Consider the following 14,843-nt stretch of genomic DNA (forward strand, 5'->3'; position numbering starts at 1 on the left):
CTGTATTTTCTCCAACATGGGGGAAAACAAATCCCATAAGAATATCAAACCAATGAACTTCTATACCCCAAAACTGCTCCTTAGTAAATTCATTCTCTAAAGCTAAATGGAAATCTAAAAATACATGGGATGTCAGGCCTTAACAGGGTATGGGGAAAAAAGGGGAGGGAGGCAAAACAACTACAAAACCAAAAAACTCCCAATTCAACACTCCCATCCACCCCAAGCCAGTCTGAAGTATTAATTGCAAGGCATCATAATTGCAAGAGACAATATTTCTGCATAAACATCATGATTGATCAGCATGCTGCAATGATTATGTTCAAGACTGTGCAGTCAATTACCAAAATAATTTGAATCTCACTGAATCCACGTTGCTTCTTTTCTATGTTGCAATTGTTATTTGGGAAAGAATTCAAATGTATTCATTTTTTAATATGGACACTGACCTGCACTTTCCTTCTCTAAAATCTTGAAGGGTTTATATTTCAATGCAGAAGCAACTTAGTGTCTCAGATCTCTGAAGAGGACCAGTCCTAAACGTGCATGTTTTATATTTAAATCTCCATGACTGACAGTACCTTAACGAGCATTATATTAGGAAATTTAAGGCTGCATCTCAGTTCACACAAGAACCAAAGACAATTTTAACAGCTACGTATAAAACTCCACAAATAAAAATGGGAGCAATGTCTGTTTAACCTGCACACAAAGAGCAAGTGGATAAGGAAAGAAAAATCAGGAATTAAGTATTTCTACAAAGAATGCCATGTATTTTACTAGAAACACAGATGACAAGTATATACAACATTTAAATCTCCAATTATCCACATACAACTAGGAAAAAAACCATTTTACAAGGGTTTGGGGTATGCAACTAAACAATCAGGTAAAAAAATACAGTTAGAAAAACTAAGCCTCACCAATTTCAAGGGAACAAAATCAGAAAGTACTCAGTCCATAAAGAAAAAGCTAATGTCTAAATTTAATAAAAATATCTTGTTTAACACGAAAAACAACAGCTATCCAAGCTTATAAGCCACACTGTAAATAAAAATTTGAAGTTCTGACAAACATTTCTCAAAATGCAATCAGAACAAAAATTATTGGCACAGAAAGCAAAAAGGGAATGAGGAAAAAAAAAAAAAAAAGACTGTACAGTTTCCAAAATGCTATGTTCTTCTTAAGTACTTTGACCTGTCAAAACATATAGTCTTATAAAAATTTTACTTTAAAAAAACCACCCTCTACTTCTAAAAAACAAACCACCAAAACAAGTTTTGTTGGTAAAACACTACCACATCTAAGTCACCACTTGTTAGTTTTGTCTTTCACGATAAAGGACATAGCCGTAAGATAATATTTTCAATGTTACTTATAAACTCAATATTTGAAAAAAAAATGAAGTCTTTCCTCACAGATTATTTCATCCTTTCATCAGCAAAAGGAAATGGAATACAACTGAATGAATATTAAACAGCAGTAGCCATCATGGCATCACCACCAGTCAGCAAGTTTCCAAACTACCATTTCCTCTGTGTGCACAGGAAATTGCAGGAACCTTTAGTAAACCAAGACTTGGTAAAAATTCTACTACAGATCCAGTTATACATGATTTACATTAGGTATATTCCTTTTTGGTGTCTATTAGGGTCTTTGGATTTTTTTCTGTACATTTTTTAGTTTTATAAAAAAAATCTAACAAAGAAAGCTCACAACAACAAGAGGGTATTATCTAAATTGCAACACAGTACATTTATCAGTTAAAAGTAAGAATTTGCAGAACAGGCAGAAATAATGGGCTTCATACAGGGATCTCATCTCTCAGGTCACAATGGTCATTCTGTTTAACTTATGTTATTTACCTCCTGCTATTCCCATTGCCAGCAATGGAAATATGTGAGTGAGAAATTACAATCTATGTAAAAAGAGCAACAGTTTCAAATCTATTTCAATGTGGACTAAAATATCAGATCCTACATAAAATGCTTGTAACATTACTTTTTTATTTTAAAATTTAATATATCTATGCAATGGAACATTACTTACCTGCTGCTTTTCCAGTATTAGCTATTCCCCATTTAACTGCTACAGGCAGGTAATTTCTTCCTTAAACTTATTACACACAGTAGTAAACAATGTTTTTAAGTAGAGAAAAAAAAAAGTTACAACAGTACTGTTTGTAACCAATACCTATTCACAAAAAAAGCAGGAAGTGATTCATGACTTGCTTGATACAACTTTCAGTTTTACAAAATTTTTAAAGGCAATTTTCATAATCAAACAGGATTAAACAAACACGTGAAATATCTTCTCAGTAGCAAAGAGTTCAATAAACACCAGTGATCCCATGCGTGAGGAATTGAGGTACACAATTTAAGAAAAAAGGAAAAAGGGGGAAGTCTGAAGCTGTAGCCAAGTCCAACAGCAACAACCTGGCTGCAGGAAAACTGGTTGAATAGTAGGTGCCAAAAATATTAGAGCATTTCAGGCTTATGCAAAACTTTTGCAGTTGCACAAGCTACTGGTCCCAACTCAGTAAAGCATAAAAATCATTCACGTATGCAAATAGGACACTTAAAGCATATGTTTACATTCCTTGAAATCTATGAAATATAAGCAATGCTTTATGTGCTGGAAAACCAAACGGATTTAAATGCTCTCCTGAACAGGGTAACATTTTAAGTCAGCTGTAAAATCTTCAAAATTGGTAAAAAAGAAATCAAGAGGCTTCTAAGAGTTGCCTCTTAAAGCCATCTGAGGTCTTGAAACTTAACTCAAAACATTAAGTGCAGCTATTTGAACGAGTGACAACTCCAAGAGCGTGTCTATCACACAATGCTCTACAATAGACTAAAAGCAAGCCTTTGTGCAAGGCTGACGGAAACAAAGCTTTTGCAGCTTTGATGAAATTTCTATTAGCCTGCATTTCACACTTGATGAAATTTAAAACAAATTCTTTAATTTGATGCCTACTTTCACTGAGTGCTCCATTAATTCGTTTTTAGGTAAATTTACAAAACCTCATCTGACAAATTTCATCAGCGCCACTTTTTGCTAAGACATTTAAATATTGCCCACTGGTGTACAAGGACATACAAATGTACCTTCTCTTTTATATGCATGTGTGAATAAACCCCGAAGTATTAAGAAAATACCAAACCCGTGAAGTCATAAAAATGGTAACATCTTGTTTCTTCTGGCACATTTCTAATATACAACTATGTACAGACTGCTACGGCCTTGGGGGTGGACATGGAACACACACAAGCACTATTACTATAAAACTGTAAACAACTGCAGGATTTTCTACCCCTTGTTATGGGCAGTTTAAGTTCATATGAACAGTTTAAGTTTACATTAACTGTAGTGTAAATCAGGATCAAGGCTGTACGAGAGACAAAATTTTCAGTGTGCTAAAAATCACAGACCTGGGTCTATCTCTTCTTGGAATAACAGACCACAGAGAGCTGCAGTTTTTACAGTTTTATAAGTCAATTAGCAAATTCACAAGCCACCTAGGTAAACACTGCTAAAAAGCAAAACAGAATTAAATGTTTTACGTAACCACCTATTTTTGTATCAAAATTGAGTGGGAGAGCGCAACATTAGTACGTTTAACTCGCTGAATGCAAGATTAGGTTGAGGCATATGCAAGAACTATTGCGATGTTTTTGAAGACAGCATCAATGTTTTCATTGTAACATTATCTTTAAATATTGCTGAACACATGACTTTCCCTGAGGTGTAAACATCAAATAACTTGAACAGCTTTACACATCAGCCCCATTAAACAGTTTATTACAACACTACATCTACTGTAATCAGTGGTGCTGTATACAGACATTATATGAACAGTTTAACATGAACAAACTACTATAAAAACAAGCATTTACTTGACTTTTTTCAATTGCTTGCACATTATAATTGCCAAATGTATATAACCAGTAATAAAGTTGCAAAAGCTATAAGGTTTAAATCACACAGGTTTCCCTCAAATAAAACAGTTAAGCAACATAAAAAAGTAAAAGAGCTACTGGTTACCATGTATGCAGATTTGCTTTATTCAGATCTATTCCTGTTCATATTATCATCCATGAATCCTTACAGGCTCAGTTCAATCACATGAAGCAAACTGCTGGACAAGCATCTTTCCTTGAAGAATGTATCTTGTCTTGCACGCTGTTCCTCTTCCTTCAGCTGTAATGTGTCAAAATTTGTGATGTAGATTTTGCTAGTCCCCAAAACACACAGAAAACTGTTGGCTTATCTATACATACACAACTCGTGCATCTACTTCACCATGATGTCAACTAACACCAAAAACTCCCAGAAGCAGTAGTTACTCATTTGAAGTAGTTTTCTAATACAGTAATTCAAAATAAGTGTTGTTGTACAACAAAGTTCAAAGAATATAAACTTCACAGTTAAAAGTATTGATGATAAAGAAAGAAGTAACTACTACTTCTGTGACTGCCTGCAAAATTTTTATGTATATAGCACTTCCTAAAGTATGCATTCTGCGAGAATAACTGAGAGAATTTGAAGTAATTTAACCACAATTAGATTTTTACATTTTTACCTGCCCACTTACATAAGTTTCAAGCTGGTTTGACATTTAAGTAATTGATTGTATAATGAAGTGGATGGCTCATAGCTTAGTAACATTTAAAAGCACACAGAATCTGACACCAGTACTTCAAAAGACTAGTGGCAAGCTGGATGGGGTTCACATCCAAAAATACACACTTGCAGTTATGCACAAGAACCCACTTTTCAATTAATACAATGTAGATTTGCAGGTTTCCTCACCTACTTGCCCTTGAAAAAACCCCAAGCTCTACTTTCTACCCTCATCTATTTTGGCAAATCAGGAACCACACAATTCAAAGTTAATTAATTAAGAGTTCACAAAATACTTGGGATGGTATAATTCCATACACTGGATTTCAGTTGAATTCCAATACAAAACAATTGGCTATCTTAATTTCATTAATAATTCACAATTTCAACATTCAATAATTTCAAAATAGTTTCAATATTTCAATAGTTTCAATCAAATTCTTTTAAAAACCCAACACATTAAATTAATCATTTGAAAACCAAGACATTTAGAGAAGCAATTTCATGAATGTGCATTAGTACACAGCTGTCAAATATTCTACTAGTACAAAAATTTCAAGGCTGGGAAAACTAAATATGCAATTTTTCTTCTTCACTTCCTAAAAGGGATTGTTAGCAATAACTTGAAAAAAAAAATCCAAAGTATAACCAAGTAGACCCTATACACTACTGCATGCACATAAACTAATCCAAATGAATGAGTGAAATTTCTTCTCTTATTCACAGATTTTGTCCCCAGGTCCTGAATGCACCAACAAGTAACTACTTTTGGGGAAGTTCTTTCTCCAGAGGCCAATGCTTCCATAGGAGTTTTGTACTTTTGAAATTAATTAGTATCAAACTCCCACAACAAAAATATGTTTGGAGTTGTGAGCTAAGTTTGGACAGTCAAGAGAGAATCTCAGTTTTCTAGCAGAGGAAGTCAGTACCTGACAGCTGTGAGACTGCACATCAGAATTTGCTGCTCTCATCATACAATTGCTGCAGCCAGAATTATGGATCTTTATCATGTCTTTGGCAACAGTTAACAGATCCAAAGCACCCTATATACGGTTTATAATATTACCATAAAAAAGCTCCAGTTCCTGGGAATAATTTGTTATATCCATAAAGGTACTTATAAAACTACAGGAACCCTAAAGAATGCACAATAAAGTGAATTTAGGATTAATGCCTTTTTGTATAGGACTCTTAAGATAGTCAGTATCACACTGAGTCTTCATTTTTAAAAACATGACCAACTAAAATCCAAAGTGGTGCACATTTTGGTTCCTAGTATTCTGCCATTATATCTTGGCAAAACTGGAAACCCTTATGGTTCAAAAAAGAAAATATCTGTATGGATTATACCTGTGTGCTCAGCCCTTTTCAGTATTCTACAAGCAAGTAGAATACTGAAGCAACAAAAAAAGTTTTAAAAAAATTAAATCTCTAGTCAGTATTTCTTGGCATCTTTCCATCTGCCTCGAGCTCATACATAAGCTATCTGTCCCAAGCATGTGTTAGAGTTGTACAATTTAACACCACACAGCAATCAGTTTCTCAGCATTTCTATCAAAATTTACCAAATCTATCCAAACTTCAGACTTAGGTGTTGAATAGAAACCTTCTGGATAAAAGTTAGGGATTTATGCCAGAACACTTCACATATGAAATCCAGAACTTGAGTGATCAAACATTTCTGTATTTATGCAAGATGCAACTGGAGCACTTTTTCACCCACAAAGACACACTCTTACAACAAAAGCCCAATATATTTCTTATTTATATATATCAAAAGCATCTTGCAATAGCAGCTCTTATTTTTTCCCTTTAATTCCAATTATCCAAATATTCACATAAAAGCTTTCAATAGCCTTTAAAGTTTTGAAAATTCTACAGCAATTTTAAAGCTGCATATGCATATACATATACCCATCAAGTTTTATTATAGTAGTTTATCTTCAGAGATTGAAATTCAATCTCACATGTTCACATTTCAGTAAAATGCACAATATACATTTGTTATTATATCCTAGAAACACCAAAAGTCCCAGAAAGTATCAGCTTAAAAGCCAAAAACTTCTTTTTAATTTAACCTACATTTCAGAACATCACAAAATACCCCAAATATTCTAATGCTTTAGCTATAACATAGTGAGAAAGGAGGAATTTCAAGCTTGACTTCCTATTTGTCTTTCAGCATGTAAGCAGAGATACACGTGTGGTTCTGTTCTGTTCACCATCCACGTACAGAATATTTTATCAGCACTAGAACCTTCTCACATTTGCTGCCTGCTCCCCCCTCCTATTATGAGTGTACTTACCTGCTGTCTTTGCTCAATCTTAGTGTATAATTTATGATCAACACGACAACAATTTCATGACTCTATAAATAATTTTATGTGGAGGAAAATCCTCCTAAACTAATTAAATTGGTTAGGTATGTTTCTTCTCTTATCCCAGCCTGTCTATTGACCAAAACTAACCGATGAACAGAGAGGTGTGTTCAGAAAATTCAATCTTTAGTTTACAAATTAAGAAGATATGGATCATTGGCAAGTATTTTTCACATTCATATACGAGGAAGAGACAAAAAGGTAGATCAAGCTGCCACAGGAAAACATAAAAATGAAGATTTCTCATGTGTCTCCTTTTCTTTTTTTTGGTAGAAAGAAGTCTTAGTTCTCAAACCACAATGAGCAAAAGTAAAAAAAGTTACTTTTTTTTCACTGTTTGAAAAACAATTGCATCAAACCAACAATTTTACTTCTGTGTTTCATACGCCTAAAAATTTCTTGGGGAACTTTTCACACGGATCAAATTTGCAAAAACTAATGAATTCACAAATAGAAAAGCCTAGGATATGAGGAACAAAAAAATATAAAGTGTGTCTAAAGACACCTCAGAGGTCAATAAAATTACAGCAACATTTCATGGGAAAAAAGTAATAGAACTTACGCATTTGAAAATAAGTGGCATAAGATATTCCGTTCATTTTTTAAATCCGTGTTTCACCCTCAAGAAAATCAGATTTGACACTGAACATTAATAGATAAACTAGGTTTCTGCAAAACAGCAGAGTAATGGTAAAACAGACTTTAAGAAGCACATAAACCAGTGGCACTGCTTGTCTCTGTCATGCTATGCTGGATTTCAAATACTGAATCAGATGCACAAAGCGTTATTTCTCTGGTGAATGCTACATACAGAATAGTGCTAGCCCCACATAAAATATACAATTGGAAAAAAGAAAAAAGATTAGGTAAATAATAATAGTTTAAGACTAAGATATAATTCTAGACAGGTATATATACCCAGGTCTTGAACAATGTTACCATATGATTCACTTACTATTAACTAGAAGCTCATTATTAAAATAGCCTACTAAAAACAGGTATTTGCCAATTTATTACATGGTTTCTTAGAAGGCTAGTTTCATACTTCACTTGATGTTTAAGTGATTAACAGCACACTTACAGGAATGTTCCAACTTAGAGAAGCAATAATATAATGAATACTATGTAAGTCATCAGTAACATTTCCTCTCCTAATGACACAAATAATTCCAACCATGTTACTTCTTGAATCACTCAAAAGCTGAAAGTAATTTCAGAGTGATCTGAGAGCAGTTTTTGAAGAAGCATATAAGCCTCAGACTTCAAATTATTTTGCTTACAGTGGTTTGAGAGCAGAAAAATCTGAGAATAAACATGAAATATGGGGTACAAAGTCTACATACATATCACCTGTTACAATGTAGTGGTTTTGTCTTTGCAATTCAATCCAAATCCAGTTTAAATAGGAAATAATCAATCAACCCAGTAACAAAAACATAAAATGAAAAATTTAACATTCAGCAGTTATAGAAATTCAGACAAATTAAGATTGGGACAATGTATCAGCTAGAAATACATTACTGATTATCAGTTTAAAAAAAATGCTGCCTAGTAAGTCAGGACTCATGCCAATGAAGTTAAATTACTGTTCTGTTTGTACACATTAATTTTGCTGTTAATTCTTCTAAATGTCATTCTATTGGGTTCTCAGTTTTTTTGACTAATACAGGTTAGACACTTGTCTTAAATCCATTGCTATCTTTTGTATTTACAGGCTTTCTATGAGCAAAGGCAAGATATTCCAAGGAAGCATTCAGTTTATAGTAATTCAGGAGAATGGATTAACAATGCACCTTTAAGTGAAGGCACAAAAATATTGGAACAATTTAATTTTAAATCATGAAGTGTACAAACAGAAGTGCAAACACCTGATACGGTACAACTAAACTTTAGAGTTTTACTGTTAGAAACATATTTTGTAAGTTATTCCAATTTAACCCATCTCTATAAATGTAATACAGTACAAACTGAATTTCACTGTTTACAAAAGTTTTCACAATGGACCCTCAAAATCCTTCTGAACTAGACGTGTAACACTTTGGAAAAAATGCCAGTACAGTATCACAGTCATGACTATAGGTACACAATAAGGAAAAATATAGGTGCCATTCATAAGGTGCAGGCACAGAGGCAACTCATATTTTCTGGCAAAACACAGTAATATGGGGAATAACTCATTTCAGCACTGTTGATATTTATTAGATGATTGAGTGTTAAATCACTTTATGAATATTATCCAATGTAAAAAATGAAACAAAATGTATGGGAACATACATCTTAGTGAAAATGAAACATACAAAGCAGGAGATAACTGTATTTCTTTTATATGTGTGTGTGCATAAATATATAAAAACAAAACTACAATAAAGCTCTTCTTCATAACGACAGCAACAAGACAAAATGCTTACAACTTAAAAAAAATACCAAATGCTTTCATTTACATGTAGTATACTAAATTGCCATTTAAATCAAGTTCTTAGGACCTATTTTCTTTGCACAAGGGAATCTTACCAAGACACCCTTTTGAAAGAAAAGAGAAGGCCCAGCACACAACAAAGCTGAAGGATGTTGCAAATATAAATCCCACCTGAACTGAGACTGAAATCACAGCCTCAGTGTAAACAGTGCTTTGGAAATTATAAAATGCAACCTAATGCTGTCTGATATATATTCTTGGGGTAAGAGAGAAGGAAATCTGTACTTGGCACAGTAAATCTATATCTACTTGCACAACACTAAATACACAAAAATTAAAGCTAGATTAGTAAACTATGCCAAAAGGTTAAAAAAAATTATCTTTCATTCCAGGCTATTACCAGTTTTTAGTAGGGTTTGCTCATCTCCACCAGAAGGAAAACACTCTGGAGGTGCAGCCATTACTCAGCTCAATGGTTATCTCTATTAACAACTAGTAACAACTATTTGCAAATATCAAAAATACGCAGAGGTAAAAACCCAGTTCAACAAAAGAAATTACATTTACTTTTGTTATATATTTTTACATTCTCTTATTTTACAATTAAGAACCAGAGTTCATATTTTTACTAAATTTCAGAAATATTTCCACCAATCAATTTTTAATGGCAAAAAAATTAACAGAAATATACTGCTAACTTTATTTCAGCTGCCGCGTTTCAACTTCCTATTTAAGCCTTTGACTCCCCCTTTCTAGGTCAGTTATTTCTTTTTGTCTCCTGCTGGTATATGAACCTGAGACAATATCCCCCTTGATTCTCAACACACTAGAGCATTTACTATCATAATTTCTTCTCTCCCAGGAGTGTCAGTGACACAAAAATCCTGACAGAAAAACTGACATTAAACACATACGGAACCGTATTTTCTCTTAGGACTACACTGCATTTATCTGACTTTTGTAAGTTTTGCTCTGCAACATCTATAAATGAACTTCCATGAATAAAAAACAAATGTAAATCTGGAAACTAAATCTGAGGTTAAATGTAAGAAATGGAAGCTAGGCAGACAGGCACATCTACAAGCCTCAATTTCAGTCTAGATGAAGTGGAGGTTCTTTCAAAAGGTAAAAGACCACTAGAGAGCCACTATTAGGTAGGGTGGATTCTTTTTTTTTTCAATTGTCAAAGGTAAGGAGTCATGGGTGGCTTTAATTCTCAACCCACAAAAAGGTACATTATATAATATAAACATTTCTATATATTTTAAAGCAGTACATTGAAAAAATAATTATTTAGCATCCTACTCTAGCTGTTTAGACATCTGATGCATACAAGACTTCAGATCCATGGAATAAAAAGTGCATTAGTTTGTGAACAAGCAGAAAAGAATCGATTCTAGTGGTACATGTTCGTTTGCTAGTCTTCAGAAATGATTTTTACTACCAGAAGGGGGACAGACTGAAAAATCAGAGTGGTGGGCAACAGCTGGTAATAAATTTTACTTAAGGTTGATACCTGGATTTAGCTAGAAGGCAGAAGATACTGACAGGTCACATTTCATAAAATAAAGAGCAAAATCTGGTTGTATTTCCTGAATTTAACTAAAATTCACCAGGGAAAAAAAAAAAAAAAAAAGAACCAACCAAAACCAACACAAAACAAAACAACAAAACCCACAAATACCAAAACCCACAAAAATCACCACCATACCTGTGCAAGGACAATAACTGTATGGACATTGAAATAATCCACACACAATCTATGAAGGGCTAAATGCTGCAGTCCTTACAGAAGTATATTTTAAAATACAAAATTAGTATTTTTATATACAATTAAGAAATAAAACTATAAAATTCACCTTTTAAGATTACAAGAACAGTCTGACTTATTGCCTTTTTAAGAAGTGGTTAAATCACATTTCATAAAAACTGGGAACACTATTATCAGCCAAAATAAAAGAAATGGCATGCAGAATGTAGAAGATAATTGCACAAATACTTGTTCCCTCCCAAGACCAGTTAATTACCTGTTGTTACTTACCTACGTTCATGTCAGGTGCTGCAAGAAGAAAGTGATTCAGTACATACTGCAGGATAATTTAAATACAGACATGAATGGCATAAATAATCTCAAGCCTAGGGTGGTTACTTTTAGTAAATCAGTAAAGCTCAAGCACATGAAAGAAACGCTCACCTTTAACGGTGACGATATTCCCTCTCTCTGTCTCGCTCTCTGTCACGATCCCGGTCACGATCGCGATGCCTCTCCCTCTCACGGCTTCTTTCCCGGTAATAGTCATCGTGACGATCTCTGCTACGTGATTTGTGGCGCCTGCTTTTTTCTCGTGACCTACTGTGGTCCCTCTCTCTGGATCGCTCACGTCTTCTAAAAGAAATTACTTCATTAACTTTTTCTTCAGAATACTTGTCATCCCCATGCCAGTTTTGTACTCTGCTTATGAGTATGAATTTGATCAAAAACAGATATGAGGGAAAGATCTGTTCGTGATGGAGGGGTATTTTTATATATAGCATTAAAGATATCTGGTACAAACAGTGGTGACTAAGAACTCAGCTACAGGTGGTAAGGGGCACCCACTTTCTAATGTAGCAAGGTAAAGTCAAAGTACATATAGAGTATGGAGGATGACTGAAATGAGGGAAATGCACCTCATCTCAAACAATCACTACAAGATGGCTACTAATCTGCATATGGAAAATATGGGCCAAAACCACTAAATGAAAACTAAGAGTTAAACTGAAGCTAGTCAGATGAGTTTTGAAAATAGGGTTAATTAAAAGACAGCTTTCTTAGGTTCCAAAAAGCCTTATTTGGTTCCTTCATGTATTTCCTGTGCAACTCAGCACATCATTAATTTCTTACACACCTTAATTTCTTCTATGCAAACTAGTCCTGCACTACACCTTCAGTTTTTTAAGTAAGAGCAGATGGAAGAGGAAAGTTTTACCTGGATCCAGAACCATAAGACTTGGACTCAATTCCATGAAGGCAGTCCTGAAGAGAGCTAATAAGTACTTTGCAGCGATCATCTGCAGATACTTTGGACTGTTTGATTAAGGAAATTGCAGTTACCAAGGTCTCTATAGCACTTCCATAATCCCCTGAAAATGATGTAAGATCAGGATCAAAAAATTATGCAAAGATATATTTTTATCTGTAACAGTATTACCATTTTGAGTATCTTCTCTTAAAGAGCCATTTAGATAATTTACAGTAGCACCAAACATTAAAATAAGAAGGTTTTCTTAGAAACTAACTGAAGCACAGTACAAAATCAGTCATAAGCTGTACCTAAACTCAGCATCCTATCAAGAAAATGTGGCCTTTCAGATTCCTAATTAAAAAGAAAAGAACCCTATAAACTCTTTTCAGTTGAGTGGAATAGCAAACACATTGAGTTTTACTAACCAGCACTGGCATCTGATACAGCTCTTGAAATGGCACTGCTTGAGATCGCCCTATTTCTATTCATGATTTCTTCAAATTCTGCTTCACTTAGAGGTGTCCTCGCAGCATCCATTTCTCTGCAAGCAATAAAACTAGTATTTAAAAGGTTAAGAAGAACTTCAGAAGCTATCATTGCAATTTCAACAATCCAAGTTTGCAACTTTAAGCAGTGACAAACAGAAAAGAAAGCGGGATCTGGGTTTGGTTTTGGCTTTGGTTAAGAACCATCGTTACAGTATAAAATCCTGAAAGCTTAAAAAAAAAACCCCAAGAAACCCCCAACAAACCAACCAACCAAAAAACCCAAAAAAACCCAATTAAGACACTGCTGTATAAATAGATTTCTTTTTATTCATTCCATCTATTTCAAACATTCAGCAGCACTTAATATTGTGCTTGACAAATATTTACAATTTTCATAAAATCCTTTAAGAAACATAAATAGATATTCCCAACTGAATGGATGTGGAAATACATGTACATAGGCAATGCAGCTTTCAGCAAAATTAGAGAAAATTTTCATAACAGTACTGGAATCAGAACTATATGATCCTGTTTCCCAGATCTTAACTAAGACCAGAATGCTGCAACTTTTGAAAAACAAATATAGTCATCATCTTTAAAACACTCAATTTTCTAATGATATTTTACAGCATTTGTCAGCATTTTACAGCATTTTTTTTTTTTTTTAAATTTCTGGTCAAGTTCATGGTAGTCCAATTTAATCTCCCTACTAGTCACAGTAAGGAGGAAGCAATAAAGCAGAATCCTCATACTCATTACACTTTAATTATCAGCTACCTATACAGGGTTTGCAAAGTAACAGAAGTAAACCTAAATTTTCCCAAAGGTTTTGCAGTGTCCTATTAGCCAGTCTCTGTGTAACATAGAAAATTTGGAGAAATGTGTTAAGAGATAAATGCTGAGACTGTCAAACTGGCCCACTGCTTGATATTTCTAGAACAGTGTTAGTTCTTCTGGTAGAAAGAAAATGCAGAATAATAAGCAATGCTATCCTCTTAATTGCAAGAAGTGGAACAAGATCCTATAGCCAGTTTAGCATAAGAGGAAATGTCTAAAAATTCATACCTCCCTGAGTTTTGAGTATTATTTTTCGTGTGCCTCCCATAGAATGGAATATGTAATTTTTCTCTTATGGACATGTTATTTCCAGTGAAACGCCTATGATATATAATTAATGACAATTTAAATAGTTATGGATGATAGCTTCAACATTATTAATGAAAATACTGGACAGTAAGTTATACTGTCCTATTCCCACTCCTTCCCTCCCCAGACATTCTATAAACTGCAGACAACCTTGATTTTGTCCATCAAAAAAACACCCAACACCTTATAGTCTTATATTTCCGGCAATTAAGCCAAACTCTTGAATCTCTACAGGGTTTTTTTTTGTATGAACATCACATGTACAAACGCTTGGGGGGGGGGGTTAAACTTTGTGGTAAAAAAATAATCAAAGCACAACATCTTTGCAGAAAACATTTTAAGCCAGAAAAATGTGTCTCATGCTAGCAGTAAAATTACTACTGAAAAATTCAAATCTAACTATGTAAAATTGTCTCTCTTACAATTTATGCCAATATTTTTGACAAATATAAATATGGTGAAAATCAAGAAACAGCAGCAAGACAGAGATGCTTGAAATACAGATGAAAAAGATGTTTCAAACAAGATGTGAAAAACTTGGCAAGTCAAGTCAGGGACTTAAGAACTCTGTCACAGATAGGATTAACCACAGGAAAAGCCACCGCTACAAACACAGCAAGATTGCACCACATGAGCATCTTGAAACATCTTGATAGGAAAGGAAGGTAAAAGTCCTGCAGTAAATTCACACCTGGCTTTTAAGACAAACACCAAGTTTTAATTAAATCCTGAAGAAAAAAGAGGGACAAGCAATGCTGCCGAAAGATGAAAATGGTATGATCTTGGT

At 34.0% G+C, this 14,843-nt stretch overlaps 1 protein-coding gene across 7 annotated transcripts in view; it reads right to left on the reverse strand.

The window, feature by feature from the left end:
• Window positions 1-1,690: 1,690 nt before the first annotated feature.
• CPSF6 (cleavage and polyadenylation specific factor 6) overlaps window positions 1,691-14,843 on the reverse strand; it is a 28,116-nt gene continuing 14,963 nt past the window's right edge. Inside the window, exons 7-11 of one of the 7 annotated variants that reach the window (XM_079304177.1) lie at window positions 13,976-14,068; window positions 12,848-12,963; window positions 12,387-12,540; window positions 11,612-11,800; window positions 3,785-4,200 (exon numbers count right to left, since the gene is read on the reverse strand). In XM_079304177.1, coding sequence (XP_079160303.1) covers window positions 11,614-11,800; window positions 12,387-12,540; window positions 12,848-12,963; window positions 13,976-14,068 — 550 coding nt within the window. In that variant the 3' untranslated portion in view covers window positions 3,785-4,200; window positions 11,612-11,613. Of the gene's footprint in view, window positions 4,201-10,185; window positions 11,477-11,611; window positions 11,804-12,386; window positions 12,541-12,847; window positions 12,964-13,975; window positions 14,069-14,843 lie in introns of those variants that run through there. The other 6 variants (XM_079304175.1, XM_079304178.1, XM_079304176.1 and 3 more) reach the window with 6 other exon arrangements.

The sequence above is a fragment of the Erithacus rubecula genome (assembly GCF_903797595.1).
Source record: "Erithacus rubecula genome assembly, chromosome: 4".
In the NCBI taxonomy this organism is placed as follows: domain Eukaryota; kingdom Metazoa; phylum Chordata; class Aves; order Passeriformes; family Muscicapidae; genus Erithacus; species Erithacus rubecula.